Below are 16,445 nucleotides of genomic sequence, written 5' to 3' on the forward strand. Positions count from 1 at the left end.
ACAAGCATATACACACTCGGCATGTACATAGAAAGAGTGAAGAGAACGTGATAGAGAGGAAACACGTCAAAAAAGATAGAGACAGATAGAAAGAGGTAAATAGAGAAACAGTTATAAGACGTCACACACAAATAGACGTACACATACATGCACACACACACACACATATGCACACACACTCACACACATATGCACACACACTCACCTCACACGCATACAAATGTACACGTGAGTTTAGGATGGTGGTTTCTAAAGACATTCAATGTTGGCAATTTAGAAGTTGAATTATTTCTCACCACAAATTATATTTTTTGATTACTAATAACCAACGACCTTCTTGGGACGCACATTTTGAAAATCAAACCTGTTTCTCTCTAGGATGCACCGTTTCTGAGCCTTTCAGGGACATACATACATACATACATACATGCATACATACATACATACATACATACATACATACATACATACATACATACATACATACATACATACATACATACATACATACATGGTGGCTGCCCCCTCGTTATCGAGTATGGCCATTGCACGAAGCTTAATCAATGTTGTTATCGTGCAATGCCTGTGCAAGAATATTTTTTTAAGTGAGGAAAGGCTGTGCACTGAGTCAATCCTACTCACTAAGCAACTGCAGCCATAATCCGAAAAGAAGAACAAGTCAACATCATCGGTAACCACTGAGCCGCAGGTTTTATGTCGGAGTTATCCCAGTTACCTGAGTTACCTTCTCCTAGAAGGATGCCCTAACAAAGGCTAGGAGTCCTTCACTCCCAATGGTTTAACCGTGCGATCGGGTGTTCAGTCCGATTATTTCTATGTCCCCGTGCACGATACATCCTTAAGACATTTATTGGATGGCCGTTGACTCTCGAGAGTTCCTCCGCCCTTTGACGGGTTTTGTTTTTCATCCCGCAGGGTGTCCAATAAACACCCTCCTCACCAAGCAAGCTTGGTGGGGTTGCTGGTTTACCATGGACGACCCGACCATGCAACAGGTTGTACTGGGTTACATGTAACCAGTAACACTCGAAAGTGACCTGACACATACATACATACATACATACATCCATCCATCCATCCATCCATCCATACATACATACATACATACATACATACATACATACATACATACACTCACATTTATATATTAGAAGGTGTGTGTGTGTGTGTGGTGTGTGTGTGTGTGTATCAGCCGGGCTTTAACACAGTTTTCGTCTGTCAAATTCAGTCTGCTAAAGTAAAAGACATTTGCTCAAATGCTTAACGGCATTTCGTCCGTCTTTACGTGTTCTGAGTTCAAATTGCCTTTCATCCTTTCAGGTTCGATAAAATAAGTACCAATTGAACACTGAAGTCAGTGTAATCGACTCATCTCCTCCCCCAAAAATTTCAGGCATTGTGCTTATAGTAGAAACTTATTATTATTATTATTATTACTATTATTATTATTATTATTATTATTATTATTATTATTATTATTATTATTATTATTATTATTATTATTATCATTATCATTATCATTGTTCTTTTAATCACTGGCTTTGTTGGAATTCCTGGAGTCTTGCGTGTGTAGCGGGCTTGCTACCTACCACCTACGGTACCATGCTATCCGTACTTTTCAGCTATCTAATACTTTCCTGGTTAATCTGGACGTGCCAAGGAGGCAAACCTTTTCTCACAGTTCCACTGGGCACTCTATTCCAATTTCTTTTATATTCCTCTTGATGCTTTCTAATTCTGTCTCCAAGGATCCAACAATAATTGCTACTAGCTTCACCTTCTTCATCTTCCATAGCCTGGTTATTTCGTACTTAAGAAGGTTGTATGCATCTATTTTTTCGCCTTCCTTCGTGACTATTCGTGGGTCAATGGGCCACGCAATTATTATTATCGTCATTAAGGTGGCGAGCTGGCAGACAGACTCCTTAGCATGCCCGGCAAAATGCTTAGCGGCACTTTGTCCGTCTTTACAATCTGAATTCAAACTCCGCCGAGGTCGACTTTATCTTTTATCCTTTTGGTGGCGATGAATTAGTATGTTGGGCTGTGGAAGAGCAGAAACTGTAGAACGCTGAATTTATAGTATTTAATCTTGTCTCTCTATATCTTAAGCTCAATTCCTTGACCAAGTTGAAACCAAGAATTTTATGTCAAATTCTTAAGGAATGTCATTTTTGTCTACTTCTGCAATGTAAAAGTAAGAAATAGCCCCAGATTATCAATTCTCCCAACAGCATAGTACACGTGTTTGGCAATGTGACTATTCAATACAATTGCAGTCACACAGCAATACACTCGATACATGTGTAAGAAAAAAAGCATATATTAAGAAACAATGTCACACGAAATACAATAAGAAACAAACGAGAAAAATTCATCGTGAGAAAATTAAAACACAAGAGTCGGAAGTCGGCAGTCGACTCGTAAACTTTGTCAAGTTTTCTTGGTTAATAGATATAGGTTTATTGAAAAAGACTATTGTTTGATTTCTCAACTTCCTAAACGTATTCACGTGATTCGCAAATAACAAAGGCTAAGGAATTTTGTAAATTAACAATGAAATAATAGTTAAAAAAAATAAATATGAAGAAAACCACGAGAGCGAAATAGTCAGGCTCCCTATAAATACCGCTTGCGCAGTTCCTCAACTATCATTCGAGAAACTAAATTCGCTTCGAACAAATTAACCAAAGGTGAGTGAAGAAAAGTTCCGTTTAACTTACATTTTCTTTTTTGTCTGAAAGTTGATCACATGTCCTTCTATGATTGACTTATCCTCAGTGCAGCAGTGCAGTATGTCACACTCTGTACAGAAACACTGTGTCACACTCTCTTTAGCAATACAGTGTCATTTTCGGTAGCACAATACAGTGGTCATTGTCTGTGCGGCAACTCTATTGGCTTCCTATACAGCTACAATATGTGTCATTCTAAATACACCAACAGATAGTGGTTTATTCTCTATACACAGAGTATGCCATTCTCTCTACAACAATACATACCGTGAAAAAGAAAGAGACAGAGAAATAAGGATTTCACTCTAGTATTGACTCCGAATGGAAGAAAGGCTAATTTGACCTCAGAGCGTAGACATCCGAAACTAATACTACAAGACAGTCAAACCGAAGCTCAAACCACTTGCCTTATACTTACATACATACATACTTTTCGCAGCGAGGCTTAAAGTTCAAAACTTGTAGTTATACCTACATTAAATCATAGTTTATCCGGTATCACTACCTTGTGCATAATTGTTACATAAATACCGTACATGTTGTAATGATTGTCAATAAATGTATTTATATTAGTTTACAATATTCATTTATTCATACTTTAATTTTATTTACAGAGAAACAAAATGAAGTACTTGGTGTTTATTCTAATGTCGCTAGTTGTTTGTGTGGAATGCTACAAATTTTCAGCTGAAATTGCAAAATGCTTTGGCGATTATTCAAAGAATATGTTTGATCCGGACAAAAAGATATCTTCATATAAATATTGTATGGATAAAATTTTATTTAATAACCCCCGTTTAGATACATGGAGTGACTATTTTCCAGACATAAATAATTTTAAAAGAGGAAGTAACAATTCTATGATGGTCAGGGGAATTAGAAAAGAATATAGAATGCTCACTCTCGTAGAAAGAGACAATTTTCATCGCGCCATTAATATGTTGAAACAAGATACGGTAAGTTTTCATATAGAAAATTTGTTCATATCATTTAATTCTTTTTCTTCTTTTAACAGGTCATTAACAGATACGTCTTTATTCGATATCAGTTAATTACTAAATTTAATGAACAACTTTTACTGTACTTTGTTACAAAACGTCAGCAAATTAGTTAATTCTTACACATATACACGTAAAATTCGAGGGTGTATGATGTTCATGGTTTGTCCCAGTGGTGTTGTAAACCAAAGTAAAGTGAAACATTTATAATAAGTAGCAATTAATTATAAAGTTTAAACCTTAAACGGTAAATATCATCAATTGATGTTTCATTAGAGAACATCAGACATTAACTGATGTTTCAAAAATTTTACATAGATACGGCCGCTACCAAATGAAAGTGAACATTTTACGGAACTTTTCAATAATGAAATTGTAAATTTTATTGTGTGCGAGTCTAACAATTGTTATAATTGTTGTATTTGTTTAAGTGAAAATAAGCCTAAAAATTGCCCTCAAGAAAATTAGCTATTTTTGTCTTTTTTCTCCTCATTTGGCACACATATTCATGCAAGTTTTTCCACTGTTTAAGAGTTAATTACATTATCGTTGTTACAATAGACGATCTTATAGATTATTAAGCATGTACGTATATATGTATGCATGTATGTATGTATGTATGTATGTATGTATGTATGTATGTATGTATGTATGTATGTATGTATGTATGTATGTATGTATGTATGTATGTATGTATGTATGCATGCATGCATGCATGTATGTATGTATGTATGTATGTATGTATGTATGTATGTATGCAACGTTATGCTAACTAATGATGTCCACTGTTCTTTTTATTTAGAGTATGACTCCAAATAAATACGATGCGATCGCCTTCCTCCATACTGGTCACACGGTTAGAAACGCTCACTCTGGCCCTTCTTTTCTAGTTTGGCACAGAATGTACCTTAACATGTAAGTATTTTCTCTTAGATATGAGATTTATTATTTTCGACATTTTTCTACTTTTCTTTCTACTCTAATTTCCTAACAGTATTTAATGCGATACTTTACTAATAAATCTTTCATAATTCCTGCAAGACAAGTATAAGTAATACACATGTAATATTAATAGATCTGACTGAATTGAACTGCATTTGGAGGCAAGTTACATGAGTTTATTAGTCAGATTTGTACTTAATTGAATATACATGTATCCACAGGTGTGTGCGTGAGCGAGAGAGAGAGAGAGTGTGTGTGTGTGTGTGGTGTGTGTGTGTGTGTGTGTGTGTGTGTAAATAGCTTTGTTAACATATGCTCGTATATAGGTACATAAGAGCATTTGTATGTGAGTACTGCATCTTTGATATTCCGGTTACTCATCAATGACTGTTCGCTATTATTTCAACAAGTGGTTTGAATGTTATTGTTCCCTACATTCTAATTTATCTTCTGCTGAATAAGCCATTCTAATTTGAATACCGACAATGTTACTCATATATGTAGTACAAAACTCTGGTGGTCACTTACTAAATAATCATGTTCGTTATTTCTTTATATTTGACAATTTATTTCAGTGATATCATAGAAATGTTTTACTGTTTTCCTCAATGCTATCATAAGATGTGTTTGTGAAGAAAGTTGAGCTGAAATAAGGACTTCTAATAAAGAAGATTCGGTAATTTGACACGCACAGAATATTCAGTACATATTACAAAAAAGAATAGAAATTTAATGTATTGCTGATATGATTTAAGGCATTTCATTACTGATATTAGAAACACACCGATATTCTATTCCGCAAAATACTTATCATCATCACCGTCGTCGTAGTCGTTGTCCTCGTAGTTATCAGCATCATCATCATCATCTTCGCTTTATTTATAGCATCATTTTTCTTTTTTTTTTCATTTCCTCAGGATGGAAGACGCTCTTAATGAAAAGGTGTCAGGAGTAACAATTCCATATTGGGATCCAACACTTGACAGCTCTCTTGATGATCCTCGAGATTCCATTATCTGGACGGATAAATTCTTGGGAAATATTAATGGAATTGTTAATTGTGGTCCGTTTGCTAACTGGAGCACACCAGCTGGGCCTCTGATAAGGAATGGTGGTTTTATTAGTAACTTACCAACTACTCGCGACATAAGAAATATTCTGAGCCGATGGAGACTTGCAGATATCAGCGAACCAAATGCGATTGGTAAATACAACTTGGAATTTCACCACAATTCTATGCACAATTTTATTGGAGGACATTTAGGTCAACCAGAAACCTCTCCCATGGATCCAGTTTTCTGGCTAATCCACAGCTATATGGATCTTCTTATGAATCGTTTCAATGAGAACCAAAAGAAGCACAATGTCGATCCTGCAACAGATTATCCATTAAATTATGGTTTACCAGTTTATGCTCTCGATCACAGTATTGGACTGAAAAATATAACAATCAGAGAAGCATTAAAACAAACTCAATCTTACAGTTACATTTCTTCATATGACTACGCTATACTTGAGATGCCATGTAACGGAAATCCAGCGGTCCAAGTTTCTCCTTATCTAACTTGCCACAATGGAAGATATCAGACGAAAACTAGAAAATCAGCTGGTTGCAATGCTCTTATTCCCTATCAGAATATGTTTTGTATTAACCGTAATTGTGATCTAAAAGAATGGGCATTTATTCCAGTTGAAGTAATTTACGAACGACCTTTCGAAACGATGAAATTTGGAAATTTCCCGATCAGAAATGGCATACCAGATTTACTGACTGATCTATACGACAATAATGTACCCCAAAATATCTCATCTAGTAACTCTACTTGCCGAAGTAAAAAGTGTTGTGGTCCCGCGGAAAGAGTCAGTGTGCAAGCCAGTGGCATTAATTATTTTGGTAACTATGAAGAAATGGTGATAGTTGATCGTAGATTAGCTGTATCATCGGATATAGCCTACATTGGTATCAGAAGACCTACAACAAACTTCAGTCTGGTATTTACGACAGTTTCAGAACAATGTGGAAGAATATGTCGTCCTTCCTGCTTAGTGCCGGGTTCAAATCCACCGAAGTACACAGAATGTATAGGTCTGTTGAACTTAACTCACAATGATGCTCATTTCTACGGCAATACTCTGGCAGAAGCTTACATGAAAGTGTGGGATTATAAAAACCAGATACGACCGAAAGTAAGACACGAGAATATACCAATCGTATACCATTGTGATGACAGCCTGTGGCCATTTAACAACACCGACTATACAACAACAACACCATCATCTTCGACAACAGCGTCAACACATACACAAACCACAACTACTACCCCTACCACTACTACAACTCCAACAACTACAACACCAACAACTACAACACCAACAACTACAACACCAACAACAACAAGTTGGGTATGGAGAACATCTACAACACCAACAACAACTAGTGGAAACAGTAATGTCTGTAAGTATTTCATTTATCCACTCCTTTACTAAACCCATGTCTTTGTGTGGGTTATATTGTAAAAAGCAAAAGTACCTATAATTTATTACTAGATCAATAGCGTCACTTATTTTTTTACTCTCAACAAGAGATCATGTCTATTCCCATTATCCTTCCGAATATTTTGCATAAATAATTTTTATATACAAGTTGTTGAGAGACAGAGGCGGTGGAGGGACGGGTTATCTCTACTTGTTATCTTTACTTCCTGAATGTATCTTTTTTTCTGAATTCAAATTCCATTCAGATCAATTTTGGGTTTCATCGTTCAGGTGCCGATAAAATAAGACCTGTGTCCTGTGTGTAAAGTTTAATTTATAAGTTTATGTCACTGAAAAGAAGTGTTAAGCCAAACTAAATACTAAATAGTGTAATTTTTTTTTTTTAATCAGAAGTCAGATAACTACGGTTCACTCCACATATACATGATATTGTACCAGTATCTGAAATTGATATGCAACTAACATACATAATCATAACTATGATGTATCATAAAAACAAAAAGAAGCGAAAAAAAACTTTGTATTTTGTTGCATACATTTCTAATCATAGCCTTATTAAATTCTAATTTGCAACATCCCAATAGTCTTTTGTATAAAATTCTTCTAATTGGTTTCAAGCAGCTCAACCTTCTCTTTCTTGGTATGTATATTATTATTGTCCACAAGATAATTCCGCCGTGGTCGACTTTGCCTTTAATCTTTATGAAGTCGACGGAATAATTACCATTGAAGCACTGGGGTCGATGTTACCACTTACACAATTTCTCCTTCTACACAATTTAAAGCCTTGTGCCTATAGTAGAAACGATCATTATTCACGAGCTACCTATAATGAATATATATATATATATATATAGTAAAAAAGAACTTCGTTGAAGCGATTATCCCCGCGTGTTAAGTTATAACGCAAAAATATATAATAAAAGAAGGAAGCTGCACACAGTTCACATATATTTTAAATAGTAGAGTATTGTGATAGTCAACCGGTTTGGTGTTTCGCTAATTATGGCATTATTAAACTATGTGCATTTTTCTTCGTTTATTATATATATTAATACTTTATGTGACCGTTGCAATCTGGTTCATTCGAGAATCTTGCACTATGGATTATGAAACTATAATAATCCAAAGTGTGAAACGTCGTTTACTTCTTTAGGAATTCATTTCGAAATAAAGTAATTTGAGATTTTGACACAAGGCCAGCAATTTCGGGGGAGTGGATAAGTCGATTACATCGACCCCGGTGTTCCAATGATATTTATTTTATCGAAAAGAAATAAATATTTAAATCACCTCGAAAGGATAAAAGGCAAAGTCGACCTCGACATAATTTGAACTCTGAAAGTATAGACGGACGAAATGCTGCTAAGCAGTTCATCCGTCTTTCTAACTGTTCTATCATAAACCTTTTCATTTGTATTAAGAACAACCAAATGTACTACCCAACTCTAACTTTTTTTGTTTGTGCCTTGCGTTGACTTCATGATATTTCTTTACAATATACGTAATAAATTCCTGAAAAAATACCATACTAGATATAACGTGACTAATTTTACTCTCTCTTTCTCTCTTTTTTTCTCTCTTTCTAGTCTGCAAAGTTGATGATTCCTGTATAGTCCCATCGGGATGTAGTTGTAAATTCTTCGAAAAACAACCTTGTCTGCAAATGTGCTCCAAATATGCTGTATGTTTCAGAGGTTATTATCATGTTTTGCCATGTGGTTATGGTTTTAAATACGACCAACGTCAGCAAAGATGCGTCCGTGGATACTGCGTACACAGAGGGTAACCAAACGCCATAACATCACACTTAATAACCACTTCAACATTCAACATTTGCTGTTAAAATCAACGGTTTCTGGCGTACTTTTATACTGAACACCTCTGCAATCCATCGATTCGGTTCAGTGCGATTTATAAACAATACATTAATCATAAGCAATACATAAAAAATTATCAAGATGGACCTTGATTCTGTTGGGTGGCTAAACGCTCTCATAATCACTTACTCACACGATACTAAATTATTTAATATTTACGGTCAGTTAAACATTGAATCAACGTTTGTGTCTATACATGTATGCATACATATGTATATATCTATAAAGTATGTGTACACATGTACGTGTATGTATGTATGTATGATGTATGTATGTATGTATGTATGTATGTATGTATGTATGTATGAATGCATGTATGTATGTATGTATATTATGTATATATATATGTATGTATGCATATATATATTTATATGTATATATATTATATATGTATATTATATATACTTATATGTGTATGTACATATAATGAATATATACGAATATGCATGAGTAAATGAACATGTATATGTGTGTACATATGCGTATGTATATGTGTATATGTCTATCTATCTATCTATATATATATATATATATATATATATATATATATATACAATTTATATATATATACATAGATGTATATACAATTTATATATATACATAGATGTATATATGTATGTATAATCGATTAATATATATATTCACACATATATATACATATATATACACATGTATGTATGTATGTATGTATGTATGTATGTATGTATGTATGTATGTATGTATGTATGTGTGTATGTATGCATGCATGCATGCATGAATGTATGTATACATATGTTGGTATGTATATGTATATATATGCGTGAGTATCTATGTATGTGCGTTCGATTCCCACAGCCGATGTTATTTACACCTTCTCCTCTTTTACAGAGTGTATGTATATGAATGTGTGCATGTGTGAGTGTGTGCGTGCACGTAATATAAATGTTAATGCTGTAGCATTGCCTGTGGGATTCAAGTACCACGTTTATATCCATATTAATTATTATTCTGAAAAATCAACGAAATTAATTATCTATTAATCAACTGAACTTTCAAGTAAATGTATACAACACACACACACATGCTAACACACAAACATAACTATATTTATACTAATACATACGTATTTATGCAAAAATATTTTAAAATGTATGTGCATATTCACTTTTGTTATAAAAAATATACCTCTATATTATAAGCGATATAACCTTCATATAAACGATGTGCCTACACGTTATAAAAATTATATCCCATGATATTGAATAATAAAATTATTTATTAAACAAAATATTTGTGTTATTGTTTATATCTACTTCTTCGAAGAAGTATCAGTTATGTACTGGAGTCAATTTCATTCAATGAGCTTTTCTCCAGTATATTTAGGGAAGGAGGGTTATGCTGCATAACAAAATTGTTATTCGTATGCGAAAAGGGCAGAAGAAAATATACATTGAATTCTCAATGTTGGAACCCCCTTGGAAGTAATAGAAGTTTCAGTCTAAATACAAATTCCGATTAAATATTTATATTTAGGAGTTTGAAAACCAGTGTACCAATGTGTTTTAGTAGATTGACGGTAGAAAGGAGATGTGAAATCAATCTTACTTTAGATAGAATGCCAGTTTTTTTTACAACTTACATTTTCATATTACACTGTGCAACATCATTTTTGTCCTTGAGTAGCAACTGTTATTTCATCTTTGCTTACCCATAGAAAATATGAAAAATGGCTATTTCCTTCAAACATTGCTTTTGTTAGATTTATTCAAACCCTAAACAATTCCTCGCAACACATGGCTATGATGCTCTCCCACAACTCCTGCTCATGATCAGAGATGCATATATTGTCAGCCACCAAGGGACAAGCTCAAGTGATTAAAGTCAAGCAACTGGCAAGCAAATTTGTGGTATTGAGTAGAATATTTGCTATAACGATATTTCTGCTTCAGCAACTCAGCACCGAATCTATCAGGTCAATTTCAAAACATCGATGTCCAAGTCACAAAAGCAAAGTTTGAAGAGAATAGTAGTCATTTCCTTCGGTTTCTAGATAGAAGTTAATAAGAAACAACACTTAGTGGCCAAAGACAAAAGAAAATAATAAAAAGTTTGTTTCACTGTTGTTTGTTGCTTTTTCCTCCTGATAGTTATGAGAAGGATATTTTTGTTAGCTGCTCAGATGAAAAGATGATGTGCCCAAAGCGTTTTTGCAGATGCTCCCAAATTGGTGAGATCGATATCCTGAAATTATCTACACTGGAGAGAGAATTCAATTCCGTTGGACTGTTGTTTAGCCCCGTCTAATTCTCAACCCCGTCTAATTCCCAACCCCGTCTAATTTTCAACTCCATCTTTTCTTCAGAATGAGGTCCACCTTTATGAGACAGTGGATTGCTGTGCGAGAGAGATATCTAATTGTTACTTTTAGCAAGTAAAGAGATTATGTATACGTTCTTTTGTTGGCACAAATTCCATAAAGTTGCAGTTCTAATAAGAAGGACTGATTAAAGTGTTTGGCGTGAGATTCGGGAGGTAAAATGTAGCAAGGATAACGAGAAAAAGACAGGTTGAACGTGAACAGAGGAGATACACAGCTGGTTAATTCAAAGCAGCAGATGTTGGAGTAGATGAAGAAGAGGTAATGAGAAGAAACAGTGTGTCTGTGATCTGGTGATATTGGAATTTTGGTCGTGAATTTTTCCAATTAGCTAAACAGCCATCTTATGAATTTGATCTACGAAATTAGCGAACATAGCAGTGTATGCAGTTTAGTATGATAGAAAAGGCTTGACCCATAACATTCATTGGCTCACCGAAATTGGTGAGATCGACACGGTTGATGTTCTTCATAAACAGCTACAAGTTAACGGTTACAGAGAAAACATTAGCAGAGAAGGAATTCCAGACGGAAAACATTCTGGGGATGAAGGACTGGAAGATCACTCAGTATTGGTCATGAAAGGAGAGACGAGTAGGTTCGGTACGCTCAAATGGAGGTGTCACGAGACCAACCAGCTCAGACTAGCAGAAGTCACCTTAGTATTAGTAAAAAAAAATGCTGAGAGAGACGACAGCAAGGTTGTGAGCCATTTGAGGTGTATCGGTAAATGACACCATGTCACTCAGTTAAATGACTTTTTAAGAGATGCGATCTACAATATTTGAATGTGTAGTAACATGCCATCCCAATGGAATGGAGCTGCTTCCAAATGAATTTCCCGTGAGTTTTGTATACAGCTGATATATTTTCTGACTCCAAAAGAGAATAAGAGTATTTAGCATGCAGCTTTTTCTATGTTGAGAATATGAGATCACCAGAAGAGATCTTCAGTGATAGTAGTGCTAAATATTTGTAGCGAGTTTGAGTATTCTAGTTATTTGATCATCTGCATTGAAGGCGTTGTTATATAGATTATTGATGCATAGGATGATGATAAGCCTGAACTTTGGGAAGACCGGAATTGACAGAGTGTAATGGAATCTCTGAAGAAGCTTCTGGTTCATGACTAGAGAAATAGATGGAGAAGATAGGCAAGTAGATCATTGATAAGATTCGTAGTATACACTTTGCTTTTGTTAAGTGTAACAACAAAGTTTTTACCAAATTTTTCGAGAAAGGTGATCCTATCTTACTGACCAGTAAGTGATATAGGAGAGAAAGTCATCATTAGATCTGGCTTTATGAAAATCTTATTTTATGAAAGATGTTAGCAAATACGGTTTTTTAATTACTCTCTCCATCATATTTGAGGTATTAGAAGTGAGAGTGGAAGAATGATAGTTGACGAAGACCTTCTTGAGAATGAGACACTGAGTAGTTTTCTTCCAAAGATCAAAACAAATCTTTGGACAGAATTAGAGCGACTGAGGTGTTTGGCCGGAAAGAAGCCACTTCTGAGGGGCATTGTTTGGGGATAATGGAAAGGATGCTATCACGGCTAGTGACCCTGGCGTGTATGTGTAAATGATGACGAGCCTGATGGATTAAAGAAAGAAAATTTATGGTAAAGTTTTATTTAGTGTGCATAGAGAAAAGTTGGATGCAATGTGAAAACTCGAAGGATTTTTCCACTGAGAAGGCTATTTTGTTCAGAAATGAATAGAAATAGATTTCTCCAAAATAGACAGATCCATTTGGTAAGGAGCCAAAAGGATGGAATACAGTTTGTGACGCGCCAGAGCTTACTGACTGAGTCATTCACAAGGCATCTTTTGTGTTTTTGGTCTTGAATCAGTTATAGCGATAGTTAAATGCTGTCCAATTTGTAGCGATGGATTTGGAGTTCAGAAGGAGATAAGGAAGTTTGGAATGCCTGTGTTGGATGTATGTAGGAAATAAATGGATGCGTGTAGGAAATAAATCAAGTTATGGTGAAGAATAAAGAAATGAAGTGATTCATTTTTCTGCGCTAGTCATATCAGTGTAGAAGAAATGCAAGATTCAGACAGTAGTTTGAACATAGAAGTCACTAACAACCATGAGTTGAAAGAAAGGTGAAGAAAGACAGTTGTTTTCAAAATTAGAAGAGATGTGATTGAAGAGTTGTTAGTGATTAGATGAGCTCGGTCAATAACGCGACAAACATGTACAGAAGGAAGGCTATGAGCAAAATAATTGGAAAACCTTGTTGATATTCGTTTGAGAAACATGAGTATCAGATCGAGCAGAATCTACATTTGCTGTGAAATTTGAAATTTGAAACATGAGTATCAGATCGAGCAGAATCTACATTTGCTGTGAAATTTGAATTTAAATTTTAGCCTGGACAGCAGATGTGGGTTAGAGAACAGGGTCAAGAGATTTATGTCTCAGTGAGAAACGGATATTTCATTTAGGTGCTAACAGAAGGTGATGCATGAGGTATAGTTTGGGAATAGTTACGTATGTTTGAGAATAGAGGAAATTGTCCACTGTTTTTAACTGAAATATTTATGAAACTGCAGTAGATGTTGGTGTGGCTAGGAACGCCGATAATGCCCTGACAGCGCCATATTCCAATTGATTGCAACAAAATGAACTCTGCTAAAGGACCTGAGTTTACATACCCGAAAAATATGGTCATACTAAAGCATGTAGAGAGTTCGCAACTTGAAATATTTGTCTTTGAGATGTGATTTTCGGAATGTGATATATATATATATATATACACATACATACATACATACATACATACATACATACATACATACATACATACATACATACATACATACATACATACATACATACATACATATTTAAGCACAATACACAAATACAGCAACATAGGCGTAGGAGTGGCTATGTGGTAAGTAGCTTGCTTACGAACCACATGGTTCTGGGTTCAGTCCCATTGCGTGGCACCTTGGGCAAGTGTCTTCTACTATAGCCTCGAGCCGACCAAAGCCTTGTGAGTGGATTTGGTAGACAGAAAGTGAAAGAAGCCCGTCGTATATATGTATATATATGTATGTGTGTGTATATGTTTGTGTCTGTGTTTGTCCCCCCAACAACCGATGCTGGTGTGTTTACGTCTCCGTAACTTAGCGGTTCGGCAAAAGAGACCGATAGAATAAGTACTAGGCTTACAAAGAATAAGTCCTGGGGTCGGTTTGCTCGACTAAAGGCGGTGCTCCAGCATGGCCACAGTCAAATGACTGAAACAAGTAAAAGAGTAACACTTTGCAGTGGATTTGAATTCACAACATATAAGTAGATTTTCTAATACATTAACCTTTCTACTGACAAATAATTCAAATAAAAGATTGGAATTCCAGCGTGTCAGAGTTGTGTTTAGACCAATGATTTTATGACTGAATATTATCTATCTTTTAGGTTTTGCACAATTATTTCATTCAGAAAAATCATAATAAAGTATCGAACATGGTAAGGCTAGCATTACCATGTTCGAGTCTTTATTCATTCACCAAAATAACTTTCTTTTTTGCATAATGATATGATTCCTCGTGTGTAGAAAACAGGATTTGTAGAAAACAAATCCTGAAAATTCCTAAAAATAAAAAAGTTATGAGGGGTTTTATGGCGTGCTTAAAGCAGAATTCCACCTGAAATTGTATTGCCTTAGTTCTCATGTGACTGTCTCCTAGCATATATTTAAGCGCCTCAACATATATTTCACCCATACACGCACGCACAACACTACGAATGTATTTTTCACTATCTTTCTCCAAGAAGACAGTTGTTTATTCACAGTAACATAAAAATTTTCCACTTTGTTCTTGCCTCTGTTTCTTGTCGAATTATATACAACCCGCTCGTGACACGAACAACTACGACTTACTCTGTGGCTAAACAGTAATTGTCAGTATTTCAACAACAGCTGGTGAAATGAATAGTTACCGTAGAATTTAGATACTCCAAGAAAGCACTATTTTCATATCTCTATTACTCTTTTACTCTTTTACTTGTTGTTTAATCATTTGACTGCGGCCATGCTGGAGCACCGCCTTTAATCGAGCAACTCGACCCCGGGACTTATTCTTTTGTAAGCCCAGTACTTATTCTATTGGTCTCCTTTGCCGAACCGCTAAGTAACGAGGACATAAACACACCAGCATCGGTTGTCAAGCAATACTAGGGGGACAAACACAGACACACAAACACACAAACACACATACGCATATATATACATATATACGACGGGCTTCTTTCAGTTTCCGTCTACCAAATCCACTGACAAGACTTTGGTCGGCCCGAGGCTATAGTAGAAGACACTTGCCCAAGGTGCCACGCAGTGGAACTGAACTCGGAACCATGTGGTTAGTAAACAAGCTACTTACCACACAGCCACTCCTGCACCTATATATTTTAATTTTTTTTTTAAATTATTGTTATTATTCATTCTGAACACCATATTTGTTCAAAACTCATAGCTCCCCTTCTGGCAGCGTCACTATGATCACCTCCTATCCGAGTTTGTGTTTCCATTTCCAAACTAGGGTGGGTAGCAAGTGAAACAGGGAGTAAATTTTTACCTAAGAGAGGTTAATACTAAAATCTGTCGGGATTAACGGAGAATCTTGCCTCCCACAATATAGAAATATGTTCAGCAGATAAAACGGAAAAGGCGCTGCCTCGGAAGGTAGCGAGCGAGATGCACTGGAACAGCCACTCTGACACTCGGGGCTCGCACTTGCGGACATCAATCTCTGCCCCGATAGCTTTGAGCAGGGATATGGTCCGTGGTCCAGGAAATATCTTGGAAAATATTGTGATTTCTTTGTGTGATATATTTCAGATTAACTCATGTAAATAAACGAAGATACCATAAGTGTCTAATATGTGTGTGCATGTATGTGTGCGTTTGTGTGCGCGCGCGAACGTGTGCATGAGCGTGTCTGTACTTACATATCCTGTGTATATATATGTGCGTGTGTGTGTATGTGTGTGTGAG

At 35.5% G+C, this 16,445-nt stretch overlaps 1 protein-coding gene across 2 annotated transcripts in view; it reads left to right on the plus strand.

Annotated features, from left to right (window-relative positions):
- Positions 1–2,593: 2,593 nt before the first annotated feature.
- The window catches only part of LOC115209317, an 18,802-nt gene continuing 4,950 nt past the window's right edge, over positions 2,594–16,445 (plus strand). Inside the window, exons 1-6 of one of the 2 annotated variants that reach the window (XM_029777660.2) lie at positions 2,594–2,714; positions 3,371–3,712; positions 4,557–4,669; positions 5,614–7,073; positions 7,122–7,151; positions 8,782–9,236. In XM_029777660.2, coding sequence (XP_029633520.2) covers positions 3,380–3,712; positions 4,557–4,669; positions 5,614–7,073; positions 7,122–7,151; positions 8,782–8,981 — 2,136 coding nt within the window. In that variant the 5' untranslated portion in view covers positions 2,594–2,714; positions 3,371–3,379 and the 3' untranslated portion in view covers positions 8,982–9,236. The remainder of the gene's footprint in view (positions 2,715–3,370; positions 3,713–4,556; positions 4,670–5,613; positions 7,074–7,121; positions 7,152–8,781; positions 9,237–16,445) is intronic. The other variant, XM_036501355.1, reaches the window with a different exon arrangement.

This window comes from Octopus sinensis, linkage group LG3 (assembly GCF_006345805.1).
Source record: "Octopus sinensis linkage group LG3, ASM634580v1, whole genome shotgun sequence".
Lineage (NCBI taxonomy): Eukaryota > Metazoa > Mollusca > Cephalopoda > Octopoda > Octopodidae > Octopus > Octopus sinensis.